General features: G+C 35.8%; 2 protein-coding genes across 3 annotated transcripts; one reads left to right on the forward strand and one right to left on the reverse strand.

Moving 5' to 3' along the window:
* Window positions 1-9,051: 9,051 nt before the first annotated feature.
* LOC120265818 (pathogenesis-related protein 1-like) lies at window positions 9,052-9,918 on the reverse strand. The gene is made up of 2 exons (XM_039273794.1): window positions 9,694-9,918; window positions 9,052-9,556 (listed from the first exon to the last, which is right to left on the reverse strand). The coding sequence occupies exons 1-2, from the start codon at window positions 9,866-9,868 to the stop codon at window positions 9,261-9,263; spliced, it is 471 nt and encodes a 156-aa protein (XP_039129728.1). The 5' UTR covers window positions 9,869-9,918; the 3' UTR covers window positions 9,052-9,260.
* Window positions 9,919-10,509: 591 nt separating this feature from the next.
* Window positions 10,510-15,388, forward strand: LOC120264640. 2 transcript variants are annotated; one of them, XM_039272467.1, is made up of 2 exons: window positions 10,510-11,891; window positions 14,806-15,388. In XM_039272467.1, the coding sequence occupies exons 1-2, from the start codon at window positions 10,781-10,783 to the stop codon at window positions 14,820-14,822; spliced, it is 1,128 nt and encodes a 375-aa protein (XP_039128401.1). In that variant the 5' UTR covers window positions 10,510-10,780; the 3' UTR covers window positions 14,823-15,388. The 2 variants fall into 2 exon arrangements, with proteins under 2 accessions (XP_039128401.1, XP_039128400.1); XM_039272466.1 differs by lacking the exon at window positions 14,806-15,388 and adding an exon at window positions 12,250-12,994.
* Window positions 15,389-16,612: the final 1,224 nt, after the last annotated feature.

Raw genomic sequence — 16,612 nt, forward strand, 5'->3', positions numbered from 1 at the left:
TTTCGCGGAGGACTCGAGATCAAATTCCAAATTAAGTCTATATAAGATGAGGGCATACATACTTATTGAGCTTGCCTCAAGCCTATGCATATCTCAAATAAAAAAAAATATATCACTTGCCTTAATTTCTTAGATGCCGTATTTTTTTTATTTTTATTTTATGCTTTTATGAGAAATAGAGGACAATTAACAATACTAATAATTCATTAGTTTATAAAAAATGAACAGTATTTGAAATTTTTTTTAATGGTTATAGACTAGTCATTTGCAATGAAATCCATAATGTAGAGGGGCCTTTTTAAATATGAAAACATGAAATAGGGAATATTTATACATGTACTCCTGGTGAAATTGATTTGATTTACACTTCCAACACTGTCACAGTGCTATTGCATATATATACATACATATATGTATGTATGCATAATTTTCTTTTACACAGAGCAAAGTTAATTTGCCTGTCACTCTCAATACGATCATCACTTCCAATAGGGTTAGCGCTCTTAATATGATCATGGAATAATTTTTAGGATAAAATTGTACCATATGAGAAAAATGGCTTGAAAATGCTGTTTTTGATCTGAACGCCGAACGGCCGTTTACCTTGGATGAGATCAAAAATGCTGTTTTTGATCTGAACGCCGACAAAGCCCCCGGGCCAGATGGTTTCCAAATTTTCTTCTTTCAAAATCATTGCCAAGACTTCTATGATGGCTCAATTAACCTTGAAAAGATTAATTGGGTTCATATAGCACTTATCGCAAAAAAGAAGGCCCCGAATGATATATCTGACTTTCGACCTATTAGCCTAATCAATTCCACTTGCAAAATTATCTCCAAGATTCTTGCTACTAGACTAAGTTTGGTGATCAGCGACTTGGTCGATGAATCTCAATCTGGATTTATCAAAGGCAGATGTATTGCTGATAACATCATTGCGGCCCAAGAACTTATTTTTCATTTCCAAAAAAGGAAATCTCTTGGTTACGCTTTCAAAGTAGACTTCGCTAAGGCTTTTGACTCTTTAGACTGGGACTTCCTTCTTGAAATCCTTGCTGCTAGAGGCTTCGGTAACAAATGGTTATCATGGATTCATACCATCCTAAAGACTGCCAAGGCCCAGATCCTAATCAATGGCACCACCCAAGGTTACATCCGCTGCAAAAAAGGTCTCAGACAAGGAGACCCGCTCTCTCCCCTCCTTTTCGCCTTAGCTGCTGACGCTCTTAGTGCTATGTTCCACCACGCCCTCAGTTCCAAAATCTTAATTGGAGTTCAGCTCTCTCAAGATGAACGAATCTGTCATCTTCAATATGCGGATGATCTTATCATCTTCTCCGCTGGTGGACATGAAGACCTTCACATCATCAAACTTATTCTTTACCTTTTTGAAGGTTCTTCTGGGTTATCAATTAATTTTTCCAAAAGCTGTTTATACTCAACAAACTTTGGTTTCCAACCAAACTTTTCATCTGCAGCAATTCTCAACTGCAATAGAAACTGCCTCCCTATTACCTACTTGGGAGTACCTCTTTCTGGTAGACAACCCAGGAGACAGGATTGGACAAAACTTATCCAGACTGTCCGAGCGAGACTCCCCACTTGGAAAGCTACTTACCTCTCCCTTGGTGGTCGTCTAACCCTTATCAATTCTGTCTTATCCACAATACCTGTTTACTGGATGACAGTCTTCAAACTACCTGCTTGGGTAATTAAGGAAATTGATAAGACTCGTAGGGACTTCCTTTGAAAAGGGCCAGAGTTGAACTCTAAAGGAGCTATACTGGTCGCTTGGAATCGAATCTGTCGGCCTCGTCCCATGGGAGGTTGGGGAATTCTCAATCTTGCCGAATTCAACAAAGCTCTCCTTGGAAAATGGTGGTGGAAGTTTATTTCTAACCCTAATTTGTGTTGGGCTAAAATCATCAGATCCAATTACTCCATCAATTTACCTGGAACTTTGTTTCACACACCACCTAGAAACAAATCCTTTTTTTTGGGCCGGTGTCAACACTACCCTACTATCTTTTAGATCATGTATTTCCAAAACTGTTAGAAATGGCAAGGATACTCTTCTTTGGCATGATCGATGGACGGGGGGACTAGTACTTAAGGATCTCTGGCCAACACTATTCAATGACTGTTCCCAACCATGGATTTCCCTTAGACATTTCTCGTTCCTTAGCAACTCTGCTGAAAGTTTTTTTCATTCCGCAACACGAGAAGATTTGTCTACTATCTTAAACTTAATTCCAGATTGTTCTCATGATCAGGATGATTCCATTACTTGGACCTTGGAAAAGAATGGTATTTTCACTGTTAAATCATTCTATAATTTTTTAATTGATGGTGGAATGCCTGGACCTTATGGTTACCTTCATTACATTCAAACATTAGATTGTTGTGGGACTTACTCTCTAGAGCAATTATCTGGAATATTTGGCTGGAACGGAACAACCGCATCTTTCAAAACACTGCATTACCTTTACATAAAGTATTATTCAAAATCATTAATATGTTGCTTGCTTGGTTTTCTATAGCTTCTTTACCCCACCAGCAAACGCTGAATGAAGCCTCCAAGAAGATAAAGCGCTCCCTCGACTTCCTGAGCGCACGGACTGCAGATAACACCGGCAATCTCGACACACCATTGATTCAGGAGTAATCTACTCCTTCCTGCAGCTCGGACTGTCCTGTGGCTCCAGACGGATCTCTTCGCTTTCCCAGCTGCCTTATTTGTTTACTTGTATTTTCTTTTCTGAGTTCTTCACTGCTGGTGAGAACTCTTTACTTTATTTACCTCGTGAGTTGTACTTTCGAGCTACTGCTCTTCTTTTTCAATAAAGTAGTGGTTTATCCACTTTTATCAAAAAGGCTTTGAACATATGGTTGGTAAAAAAAAAAAGTTTTAATTTCAATCATCGAATTTAATTTAATTTATTCTTTTAAGCTTGAATCTTTAGCTAACAAGTGAGAATAGCTAACTGATTAATTTGTGTAGAAAGATTTTGAGAAGCTGATTGATATATATATATATATATAGAAGTTTATGAGGGTGATGTAGTTGCATAAAATTCAGAAACGAATACCACTCTATTGTGATGTATTGACTAGAAATATTGTATTCTTGATGTTGAAATACACTTGGTGATTTATAGAACCCAGACTTCAAAAGGTGATGCATGTGGTCATTTAGTCTTGATGCAAGACAAAGACATGCATTGCATCTAGTCCTATTGTACATTTACATATAGATAAAAATATATGAAGGAGTTGTACACTAATTACTTTATTCTCAAGGTCTTCTACAAGGGTTACAAATCGACATCGATGGAGTCTCTCATGATCACGTCTCGATTGGTTAGTCAATGTGATTTTAAAAGACCATAATTCTCAAAATTTTTATTGAACTAGATATTATATGTACGTAGTAAAAATAGAGAATATGTATCACATTAATATTATAAAAAAAATATAAATGTAACCTATATTATCTAATTATATAAGTAATAAAATAAAGTTTAAAATAATTTTTTTTTAAAGAAAATATGGATAAATCAAAGATTTATTAAAAGAAAAACAACATTACAAAGTTTAAAATATATTAATAACAATTTATGTTTTTATATGTAATTAATTTGATTATAAATTATGGATATCATTGAAAGAAAATGAACATTATAGTCTTTCTTCTAGATGTTTAGTCAGCACTTTCTCAAGTTTCTCCACAAGTGATGTGAAATTTTAGACCTATGTGTGTGTATATATAATAAAAAATTACATGGAAAATATTTTTATTTTTAAAAAAATTAACCGAACATGAAGTGGGGTTTCTAGAATGTTAAACCTTATGATTTTTTATTGATTGGGAGATAATATTCATTATGTTATAAATTGAAAAAATAATATATATCAATCATTTTTATATTTATATATGTCCTTTTATATTTTTTATATTTTACAAAATTAAGGATTTATTTTTTTAATAAAATTCATAAAATTGGCAATTGAAATTTTAACCTTGTCTCAAACCACAAACCAGTCGACTTAATTTTGATTTACACTATACTATATGATTTAAAAATAATTATTATATCCTGTTGTAGTGTGGTACCACTACAAGATCATTTCTAAAACCCTTTCAAGTAGGTTGAGAGGCGTGCTGAATCATATTGCGAGTCCCAATCAAACTGTATTCATTCTAGGCAGAAGAATTGTAGATAATATTTTGTTAGCTCATGAACTAGTTATAGAATATCACAAGGATAAAGACTGCTGCTATGCTATTAAAGTAGACTTCCACAAAGTATATGACTCAATTTCATGGGATTTTCTGGAAGAGATATTGATTGCTTTTAGATTTCCACCACATTTCATCATGCTAGTTATGAATTTTGTGAGGTACTCTTGCATGTTTCCAATTATGATAAATGGACAGTTGGAGGGGTATTTTCAAGGGAAGCAAAGCTTGAGACAAGGAGATCCAAAATCTCCTCTATTATTTGTGTTGTGCATGTAATACTTTACAAGGGTTCTTAATAAAGTTGAAGCTCAAAATTTTGTTTTTCATAAGCATTGCCATGAGATGAAGTTAAACCATCTGTGTTTTGTCGATGATCTTTTTGTTTTTTCTAGTGGGGATGTTGGATCAATTATGATTATTCAATCAATCATTCAACACTTTAAAAGTATATCTAGACTTCAACCTAATTTGCATAAAAGTATGATATACTTTTATGGTGTTCCTTTTGTGGTCAAAGAACAGATTATTTCTATCCAGAATTTTAAAATGGGTCATCTACCAGTGAAGTATCTTGGACTTCCTTTGTTTTTGACTAGCCTCAAGAAGAAGAATTGCCATGTATTAATCGATAGTATTTTGGCTAGAGTATTAAACCGGGCTGCAAAACCTCTATCATATGTTGGAGACTTCAACTAATCAACTCTGTTTTGAATAGCATGCATGTTTATTGGAGCTCTGTTTTCCTTCTCCCTATGGTTGTGGTTCATGAGGTAGAGAAAATTTGCAGATCTTTTCTTTGGCACGGATTTGGTGACTGTAATAGAGGAGGGCTAATCAAATGGTCTGTTGTTTGTAAGAGCAAATCTAATGGTGGGTTGGGTGTGAAACCTTTACAATTATGGAATTTGGCAGCCACCACAAAGCATATATGGGACCTTGTGCAGGAAAAGGAGTCATTATGGTCCATTTAGGTGATTCAAAATAAATTGAAGAGGCTGAGTTTTTGGGCGATTACTAAAAATGTGGACAGTAGCTGGTGTTGGAGGTAGCTAATATGAGGGGTGTGGTTAAACAATTCTTTGTTTACAAATTGGGGAATGGCAGGAAGTTTTCTTTCTGGTTTGATCTGTGGTGTGATGGAAGGTCTATTACGGATTTGTTTCCATTGATTAATATGAAAGGGACCAAGTTGTCTAAGAAAGCATGTTGTTGTGTATGGCTCATATACACAAGTAAACGAGCAGATGTGGGAATGGAGTGGAGTGGTGTGACAACATCTGTCATATTGTGGGAGCATCAGTTTGATAGGTTGGGGTGCGGGAGAGACGCCGCCGTGGTAGGATACAAGGGTAATTTGTATCTTGTTAAGATTATGATTTGATAATCTTGTAATTTGTATCCGGATAGGATTTGTATCCTGATAGGTTTAGAATCTGGATATGTTTAGGATCCAGATAGGGTTAGGATCCAAATAAGTTTGTATTTGGATAAATTTAGGTTTTTACCTATAAATATTTGTAACCCTAGTCTTTTGTCTCAACGGTGAGGAGAGACAAGTGAATAAGAGGATTACGGCTGCTCCACTCCCGAGGACGTAGGCACATTGCAGCGAGTTTTTTCGCTGGCAAGATGAACTCTGTTACAAAATTCGATGTGGAAAGGTTCAATGGAACTGGGAATTTCGGATTGTGGCAGCGGAGAGTAAAAGATTTACTAGTGCAGCAGGAGATGTTGAAAGCATTGGAAGAGACAAAGCCTCAAGGTTTGGAAGACCAAGTTTGGTTGGATTTACAAATAAGAGTGGCTGCACTTATTCGGTTGTGTTTGGCGGATGATGTTATGTATCACGTCATGGATCTCTCGTCTCCGGTGGAGGTCTGGAGGAAATTGGAGAGTCGATATATGTTGAAATCTCTGACAAATAAGTTGTATCTGAAGCAGAAACTGTACGGCCTGAAGATGCAGTAAGGTGCAGATCTGGTACAACATATCAATTTCTTCAATCACACAGTCAGTGATTTGCAAAGAATTGAGGTCGGGATTGAAGATGAAGATAAAGCTATGATTTTGCTGTGTTCTTTGCCACCTTCATATGAGCATCTGGTGACTACACTCACATGGGGGAAAGATACGCTCAAAGTAGATGAGATCACTACGGCGTTGTTAGCCCACAATCGGAAAAGCAAAATAATCTTTGAAGGTTCTCAAACGGAAGTGTTGTATGTGAAAGGCAACTAGGAAACTGGGAGAAGGCAAGGGAAAGATGGTTTTAGCAAAAGGAATCCCAGAGTCGGGAAGATCCATTCAATGTTATAAGTACCAACGAGATGGGGCATATTAGGGAAAGAGCTGTCCAAACAGGAAGCAACAAATTGATGAAAGGAACAGTAATTCATCACAGTTTGCTAATGTGATACAGCGCGGTGATTCAGATTGTAGTGATGGGGATCTGCTTTCAGTTTCATCATGTAAAACCTTACATTCATGGATTTTGGATACGGGAAGTTTGTTTCACATGACATGGAACAAAGACTGGTTTGATTCATACAAATCAGGGGATTTTGGTTTTGTCTACATGGGCAATGATAAAGCTTGTGCTATTGCTGGAAAAGGGCAGATCAAGATTCGGATGTATAATGGTGTTGTTTGGACTTTGTGTGATGTTCGACATGTTCCAGAATTAAAAAAGAATCTGATTTCTTTGGGTACTTTGCATGGAAATGGTTTTGGCTATAAAACAGAAAAGGATTGCATTGCGGTGAGTAAGGATGGTTTGATAGTAATGAAAGGAGAAAGGAGTGTAAGGAATATCTACACGCTGATGGGAAATACAGTTGTAGGTGGAGTTGTTGTTGCCGTTATAAAATCAGATCAAGGCAATCACTACAGGGAAGTTCAAGCATTGCTTGGACTTGATCAATGTCTCTAATGCTAAAGAGACATGGCACTCAACCTATTTGGAAGATAAGAATCTCCCTGGTTAATATATTCATAGGGTATATTCGCCAAGGTGGAGATTGTTGTGTATGGCTCATATACACAAGTAAACGAGAATATGTGGGAACGGAGTGGAGCGGTGTGACAACATCTGTCATATTATGAGAGCATCAGTTTGATAGGTTGGGGTGCGGGGGAAACGCCGCCGCGGTAGGATACAAGGGTAATTTGTATCTTGTTAGGATTATGATTTGATAATCTTGTAATTTGTATCCGGATAGGATTTGTATCCGGATAGGTTTAGAATCTGGATATGTTTAGGATCCAGATAGGGTTAGGATCCAAATAAGTTTGTATTTGGATAAATTTAGGTTTTTACCTATAAATATTTGTAACCCTAGTCTTTTGTCTCAACGGTGAGGAGAGATAAGTGAATAAGAGGATTACGACTGCTCCACTCCCGAGGACGTAGGCACATTGCCGAACCTCGTAAATCTAGTGTGTTTTTATTGTCTCATTGCTCTCTTGATTTCCCCTGCGGATCCTCTATTTTTCTTAACACATGTGTTAGTGACTTTTGGAGGGATGATGGTTGGCATCTACCAATCACTAGATATCCTGCATTGGTTCAAGTTTTGGATTTTCTGCAGAGACATTTTTCTGTTAACTCAAATGAGAGAGATCGTATTTTGTGAAAGCTTAATAAGAAGGGTGAATTTATAATTGGGAGTACTTGGAGAAATTTGATTCCTACAGTACCGGAAGTTTCTTGGGCTAAGTTGGTGTGGTCTAAGTGCATTGTGCCTAAGCATGCTTTCATCTGCTGGTTGGTATTACACAAGAAGCTACTAACAAGGGACAGATTATTTGCTTGGAAAACTATTGATTCAGAAAATTGTGTTTTTTTTGTAATAATGCCAAGGAAGATGTATCCCATTTATTCTTTTGTTGTGATTTCTCTAAAGCAGTGTAGCTGAGAGTACTAAGAGCTGTGAATATTCATAGAGAATCTTTAAATTGGCAGAGAGAAATTAGTTAATTTCAAAAGAAAGCTACTGGTAAGTCCTTACTTGCTAAGATGAGGAGAACAGATTAGGTTTTTCAGCAAAAAGTATTCAATGTGGATTAGGTTTTTAAACAGATTAGAGAGATGATTCTACTGAAATTTGTTGTGCAAAGCCACAACTTATCTGATTGTGTTTGTATGAGAAGGTGGATGCATTGAGTATTGCGGTTGGTTTATTTTTCTACAAGTTACTCTGATATGGAGATTTAGTAGTTTGCTATTAATTTGGAATGTTATTGTGAATGGGAGTTGGTTTGGCACTTTAGTCAGTCGCATTGGTGATTGACTTAGGGGAACTTGATTTAATTTGTGGTTCTTCTTATGCAGCTTAAGGATTGGTGGATATCATTTGATTTTACTAAGCCTTCCAAATTGTTCTGAGTTGAGATTGGTTAGTTTATTTAGTGGACTTAGTAGTTGATGCTGATTGGTAAAGACCTTGGTAGTAGATTGGTGGATGTTGAGAAAGGAAATGTACTAATCGTGGATTAGTGATGGTTTTTTTTGGAGAGAATGAGATCTTATTGTTGTTTTTGCCGTATAGTTTAGTGGAGTAGTTTGTGTTCTCTGTTTGGCATTAATTTGTGGATAGTTTGTATTCTATTTGTTTGAGCTAATAAATTTTTCACTTTGGCTTGACATAAAAAATAATTATTATAAAGTTTTATTATTGATTGATCGACTTTATATTGATATTGACAGCTTAGAATAAAAACTAAACAAGTTTATTTAAAATGTTTTATCCATTAATTTGATTCAATTTCTTTTAGTGAAACATACTCACGATGTACCAATTTAATTCAATTCATACCAAATAAAGGCACACAAATTATTTATTGTGAACAAGGAACAGGGACAAGCTTTCCCAAACAACAAGAAATAAAAGGCTCAACAAGAAGCCAGACAAATCGTCACACAAACACTGAAATAAAACTGCCTTCAAACTTATTGTAGGATCCATATATAGTGATGTTTAAGCAACACCAAGATGTATATATGATGCAATAAGGCGAGTTAAGTACAAACAGTAGGGTGTGCCAAGAGATAAGCCTCAGTGGCTTTGATAGCTTTGGTGATCGCCTCCTTTTCCTTTGCTTGCTCGTCACCAGGCTTGACTCCAGGGAGGATTTTGACTGTTACGGTTATTTTGACAATGCTTCCTCCACTGCTAGTTGGTGTAAATTTTGAATGTGTGGAATAACACTCTAATTTAGTTCCCACATCTCCACCTTCAATGGTGGTATTTTTGACCTCAAAATTGTTATGGTCAATTGAATCAAGACGCTCCTTAGCAAATGCAAAAGGCAACGCTGCATGCATTAATATATTAGAATAATAATAATAATAATAATAATAATAATAATAATAATAATCTCATATCACATAATTAAACAAGTTTTGGTGATCTATAAAGTTTATTATATGCATAATATATATATATATATACCTGGAGTGAAGTTGATTTGCCTGATACTTCCGGCACTGCCATCACCATGGATAAAATCAATGCTCTTAATATGCTCTGGAACGATCTTTGCGCCAAGATTGTGCCACTCAAGGACAGCGGCCTTGAACATACGGCTGGCAGGGATAGAAGTCTCGACCTCAAAGGTTGAACTCATTTTGATTTCTTCTCGTTGGCTCAAACACTTTAGCTAAGAATTAAATGAGTCTAGTTCACTAGTTTGTGTTGAAGCTCTTGAGGAGATGGTGGGTATATATAGAAGATGATGAGATTGAGGTTTGTATAGGTGCATCAAAAATTCAAAAAAGAACAGCATTCTCTCAATATCAATAGACTGGAAATTTTAATGTTTCTAGAAATGATGATGATAGAGATAAAAGGTTGGTGTATAACGCAGGCTACAATATTTCCGAGGAATGGGCATTCTGTCTTGATATTTGTAGAAGGTTGCTGCTATTAAATTTATCAAAACATCAAAAAGAAGGAGAAGAGGTGAAAGAAAATTCAGAATATTCATCATCAGGATGAAAGGAAGCTGAAAAAAACCAATTTGATACAATGAATTGTTTCATTATAAAATCACATGTTTTACATGTGATTAGTTTGTTAAATATGTTAGGCTGAGCTGGACAAGTTGTCCCAGTCAGCAATGTCCTAAGACACGTCATCAAGTTAATTTTTCAGGTCTTTGTAACAGAGAGTGTATGAATACCCTTCTTTGTAATCTTGATCCCTAATTTTGAATGAAAGCTCTCGATCTTCTCTTCTCCTCATTCTTCTCTCATTTTTCTCTGCTTTTCATGGATGTTTGATGGTAGATCTACAGGAGCTAGGCATCCATTGAGGCTTGGAATTCTACAGGAGATTCAGGCAAGAGCTTGGAGTTCAATCTGTTGTTCTGAAGAATGAAACAGTGAGTATAATCTTGAGTTTTGAATCCAGATCAACATGGTATCAGAGCGATCCTTCTTTTCCTTTGAGTTTTGCTACTGGATTCCTTAAGATCTAGTGTTTTCATAGCCTTCGATAGTAGTTCTTGAAGTTTTCCTTGAAGTTTGGCTTTTGATTCATGGCCGGATCTTCATTTAGTGCTGGAAGAGCACCAAACAATGTCTCAGATGCACTATCTCTGCATCCTTCTGATCATCCTGGCTTGTTATTGGTTTCAAAGGTCTTTAATGGTAATGGGTATGGTTCTTGGAAGAGAGCCATGGAGTTGGCTCTGACTGCCAAGAAGAAACTTGGTTTTGTTACAGGTTCTTGTAAGAAGCCTAGTTCTGATTCAGAGGATTTGGAGAATTGGGAAGTGTGCAATAGTATGGTGATATCTTGGATTCTTAATGGATTGTCACAAGACATTTCTGAAAGTGTGGTGTATATGAAAGTAGCTAGTGATGTATGGCAAGAGTTGGAGGAAAGGTTTGGGCAAGCAAATGGACCTCAATTTTTTCAGATCCAACAAGAGTTGAGCCAAATCCGTCAAGGTTCAAGCTCTATTACTGCTTACTATACCAGAATTAAAAAACTATGGGATGAGATCCAGTCCCTCAGTAATTTGCCTCCTTGTACTTGTGGTTTGAATCAAGAGCATCAGAAATTAGAGGAGAAGCAAAGGCTAATGCAGTTGTTGATGGGTCTGAATGAGAGTTATCTTGCTATAAGAGGTCATATTCTCTTAATGAAGCCATTGCCTACAGTCCGAGAAGTCTATGCTTTGCTGATTCAAGAGGAAAGACAAAGGGAGATTAATTCTAGTACACAGTTTACTGAAGCAGTTTCACTGAATGCTAGCTCATCCAAGAATTCAAGTAATTCAAGTAATTTTTCAAACAGAAATAGCATTACATTGACAAGGAATAAACCAGAGTACAAGAGATCAGTTTGTGATTACTGCAAGAGAGTTGGCCATACAAAGGACAAGTGTTTCAAACTTCATGGTTTTCCAACAAATTACAAAAACAATAAGGAGAAGAGAATTGCTGCTCCTGTGCAAGGAAATAATATAGATTTCCTCACTACTACTCAAAATGCTCACATTCCAGAATTAACAACTGCTCAACTCAATAAATTGATGGATCTTCTAAATGACACTTCCAAATCTGGAATTCAGCAATCTGGTGATGAGTTTACTAATGTTTCAGCAAATGCAAATCTGGTTTCTTCCTCTACTACAATGGCAGGTATTAAAACTGAACTTTTATCTAATACATGCAGCTCTTATGTTTTCAATAGTAGTAGTGAACATTTGATTCTTAGAAAAACCTGGATCATAGACACTGGAGCATCAGATCATATGTGTCATGATGCTGCCAGTTTTGAATCTCTTATCCAACTTCCTAAACCTTATCAAATTACTCTACCAACAGGTCATGAAATTTCTGTTACACATTTTGGTTCAGTCTTTTTTTAGCAGATAAATTCTTGATTTCTCATGTTCTTTTTGTTCCCAATTTCCAATACAACCTTTTGTCGATCACCAAATTGATTGAACAATTCAATTGCAAAATCATCTTTTCACCTGAATTCTGCATTTTACAGGCCCCTTCAATGAAGAGGCCACTGGTTCTTGGTAAAGCTTGCAAAGGGCTATATCTTCTTCATGTCCAAAACAAAGGAGCCATTTCAGCAGAAAATCCATCTTCTACTAGTTCTCAGAACTGTTCTTTGTCTTCTTGTTCTTTAATTCCAAACACTTTTAATTCCTCTCACAAATGTACTGAGTTTGAATTGTGGCATAATAGGTTGGGTCATCTACCATTTCACAAAATAAAACTCCTCTCTTTACTGAATTCTGGGCATGATATTAATTCTGTGTCTGTTTGTAATATTTGTCCACAAGCTAAGCAACATAAACTGCCTTTTTTTCCCAATAATAGCATACACTCCACCTCAATTTTTGAGTTAGTTCATGTTGACACATGGGGGCCTTATAAAACAGAAACATACGATGGTTATACATATTTTCTCACCATAGTAGAAGACTTTAGTAGATCGACATGGACTTTTCTGCTAAAAAACAAAAGGGAAGCTTCAAATCACTTAAAAAATTTTGTTCAGTTGATAGAAACACAATTCAACATTAGGATAAAACAAATAAGAACAGATAATGCTTTTGAATTAGGAAATTCTATAGACTTGAAGAATTTTTTTGCTGAAAAAGGTATCATACATCAAACAACTTGTAGTTACACACCACAACAAAATGGAGTAGTAGAAAGAAAACATAAACATCTATTAGAGACCTCACGGGCTTTACTTTTTCAATCTAATGTCCCGATTAAATTTTGGGGAGATTGTGTGCTTACAGCAACACATCTAATCAATAGATTTCCTTCTAGGGTTCTCAAAAATAAAACACCTTTTGAAATTTTATTTGGATCTACACCAAATTACAAGCATCTCAAAGTCTTTGGCTGCTTATGCTATGCAATTAATAATGACAGGACAAAAGATAAATTTCTGCCCAGAGCCCAAGCTTGTATTTTCCTCGGTTATCCTTTTGGTAAAAAGGGATATAAAGTTCTGATTCTTGATACTCAACAGATAGTTGTTTCTAGGAATGTAATATTCCATGAAACAATTTTTCCTTTCCAAAATGTTCAGTCTTGTACCACTTTTGCATCTAATTTCCATCTTCCTGTCCCAGTTCAAGATAATCTTTTCAATTCCAACATACAAAATACAGACCTTATTCTAGTTGCTCAGCCTACAATTGACCATTCCACGTCTCCTAGTCTCAATAATCCTGTTTTGAATACTCCAGAGATTTCCACCACTCCTATTTTGAATAATCCTGCTGTCAATTCATTGGATCATGATCAACCTGTAAGAAGATCAACCAGGACACATAATGCTCCTATCTACTTAAGTGATTACATATGTAATCATGCCAAAGCCAATATCACACAGAATTCTTCTTCTTGCTTAGTCAATTGTGATCATACCATCACCAATTTTTGTTCTTTTCCAAAACATTTTTGCTCTACTTCTTTTCTGAACCATAACAGAAAAATGTTCACTTTACTATCTATCACAAATGAGCCACAAACTTTTGAAGAGGCAGTTACTATACCTGAATGGAAGCAAGCAATGTTGAAAGAATTTGATGCTCTCAATGCCAATCATACTTGGGATTTGGTTCCTTTACCTAAAGGAAAAAGACCTATAAGTTGCAAGTGGATATTTAAGGTTAAATACAAGGCAGATGGCAGTGTGGAAAGGCACAAGGCTAGATTGGTGGTGAGGGGTTTTACCCAGAAATATGGCATAGACTATACAGAAACCTTCTCACCAGTAGTTAAAATGACTACAGTGAGAAGTTTGATTGTTGTTGCAGTTAAGAAACAATGGAAACTGAGTCAACTTGATGTTAATAATGCTTTTCTTCATGGAGATCTGCATGAAGAAGTTTATATGAGGAGGCCACCAGGACTTGAAACTGAATCTCAGAACTTAGTATGCAAGCTAAAGAAATCCCTTTATGGTTTAAAACAAGCATCCAGACAATGGTACTCAAAGCTTTCAGATTCATTAAAGTCAAGAGGCTATCAGAATTCTAGGAATGATTATTCATTGTTTTTTAAAAAAATGGATGGCAAAATGATCTTCCTTGCAGTTTATGTTGATGACATTTTAATAACTGGTGATGATGAGGAAGAGATGAAATGTTTAAAACAATTTCTTGATCAACAATTTAAAATCAAAGACCTTGGTTTACTCCATTATTTTTTGGGCATTGAAGCATTGTACAAACAGGAAGATATCATACTGACACAAAGAAAATTCACCTTGGACTTATTAAAGGAGTTCAACTGCACTTCTCTCACATCAGTCTCAAGTCCTTTGATATCAGGACTCAAATTACATCCCAACATGGGTGATCCATTACCTGATCCTACAGTTTACAGAAGACTAGTAGGAAAATTGAATTACTTGACCAATACGAGGCCAGATTTAGCCTTTTCTGTTCAACACTTAAGTCAATTTATGTCATCACCGTGTTCGGCACATATGGAAGCTGGAATACATGTTTTAAGATATCTGAAATCTAATCCAGACCAAGGCTTATTAATGAATTCTGGTTCTTCTTTTCAGCTTCAAGCATTCTGTGATTCTGATTGGGCCTCTTGCCCTCAAACAAGGCATTCAGTAAGTGGTTTCTTCATTATGCTAGGAAATTCTCCATTATCATGGAAATCAAAAAAACAAGCCACAGTAGCCCTTTCCTCAGCTGAAGCAGAGTACAGATCAATGAGACGTGTCTGTGCAGAATTATCTTGGCTAACAAGGCTGCTTTCTGAACTCACTGTCTTTTCTCTGGATCCTATACCTTTAAAATGTGATAGCCAAGCAGCCATTCACATAGCAAAAAATCCTGTGTTTCATGAGAGAACAAAACATATTGAATTAGACTGTCATTATGTTAGAGAACAGTTACAAGCTGGATTGATTTCTCTGCATTATGTTCCTAGTCAATCTCAGTTGGCAGATTTGTTTACAAAGCCATTGTCTGGACCTCATCATCACAAGCTTTTGTCCAAGTTGGGGTTGTCTTAACCTTAACACACCCTCCAACTTGAGGGGGGGTGTAGAAGGTTGCTGCTATTAAATTTATCAAAACATCAAAAAGAAGGAGAAGAGGTGAAAGAAAATTCAGAATATTCATCATCAGGATGAAAGGAAGCTGAAAAAAACCAATTTGATACAATGAATTGTTTCATTATAAAATCACATGTTTTTACATGTGATTAGTTTGTTAAATATGTTAGAGTTTGAGATGGACAAGTTGTCCCGATCAAGCAATGTCCTAAGACACGTCATCAAGTTAATTTTTTTCGGTCTTTGTAACGAGAGAGTGTATGAATACCCTTCTTTGTAATCTTGATCCCTAATTTTGAATGAAAGCTCTCGATCTTCTCTTCTCCTCATTCTTCTCTCATTTTTCTCTGTTTTTCATGGATGTTTGATGGTAGATCTACAGGAGCTAGGCATCCATTGAGGCTTGGAATTCTCAGGGAGATTCGAGCAAGAGCTTGGAGTTCAATCTGTTGTTCTGAAGAATGAAACAGTGAGTATAATCTTGAGTTTTGAATCCAGATCAACAATATTAGACTAGAATAAAAGTAACAATCCAAGACTAATATTTAAAGCAACAAGACTTGTTAGACATGAAAGAAAATTACTTCTTTGTTCATTAATCGTGGTGATTTACACACAATATATATATATATAATGTGGATAAATTTATTCTTTATAAACATATATAAATGACTTTGGCATAGACATGTTTTGAATTCTTGCTTGATTAGGAAAAAAGTTATGAAGTTAGTTAATGGATACTGATTTTATGGTATTTTTAGTGGTCAAAAAATTATATATATATATATATGTATAAATGTGGATAAACCACAACTTTATTGAAAATGAAAGAGCGATGAACATAAGATAAAAGCTCTCACAGTGAGGAGAATAACTAAGAACGACAGGAAAATAAAATACAAGGAGAAAAGAAGCTGGGAAGGCGGAAGACACTGGTCGGTCCCTCGAGCTGCCAAACCATCAAAAATGAGCAACTTCACTCGCTAGCATGATCGTGGTCCGACTCTCCAGCCGAGCGAATGGGCGATTACATGTGATATTAGACTAGAATAAAAGCAACAATCCAAGACTAATATTTAAAGCAACAAGACTTGTTAGACAAGAAAGAAAATTACTTCTTTGTTCATTAATCGTGGTGATTTACACACAATATATATATATATATATATAATGTGGATAAATTTATTCTTTATAAACATATATAAATGACTTTGGCATAGACATGTTTTGAATTCTTGCTTGATTAGGAAAAAAGTTATGAAGTTAGTTAATGGATACTGATTTTATGGTATTTTTAGTGGTG

Source organism: Dioscorea cayenensis, chromosome 7 (genome assembly GCF_009730915.1).
Source record: "Dioscorea cayenensis subsp. rotundata cultivar TDr96_F1 chromosome 7, TDr96_F1_v2_PseudoChromosome.rev07_lg8_w22 25.fasta, whole genome shotgun sequence".
In the NCBI taxonomy this organism is placed as follows: Eukaryota; Viridiplantae; Streptophyta; class Magnoliopsida; order Dioscoreales; family Dioscoreaceae; genus Dioscorea; species Dioscorea cayenensis.

Bases quoted from the DNA above. Each gene is read 5' to 3' on its own strand.
- LOC120264640 (XM_039272466.1), top strand. From the start codon at position 10,781: ATGGCCGGATCTTCATTTAGTGCTGGAAGAGCACCAAACAATGTCTCA. The intron at 11,892-12,249 runs GTATTAAAACTG...TGCATTTTACAG, and splicing joins TTCCTCTACTACAATGGCAG to GCCCCTTCAATGAAGAGGCC.
- LOC120265818 (XM_039273794.1), bottom strand. From the start codon at position 9,868: ATGAGTTCAACCTTTGAGGTCGAGACTTCTATCCCTGCCAGCCGTATG. The intron at 9,557-9,693 runs GTATATATATAT...TAATGCATGCAG, and splicing joins GCAAATCAACTTCACTCCAG to CGTTGCCTTTTGCATTTGCT.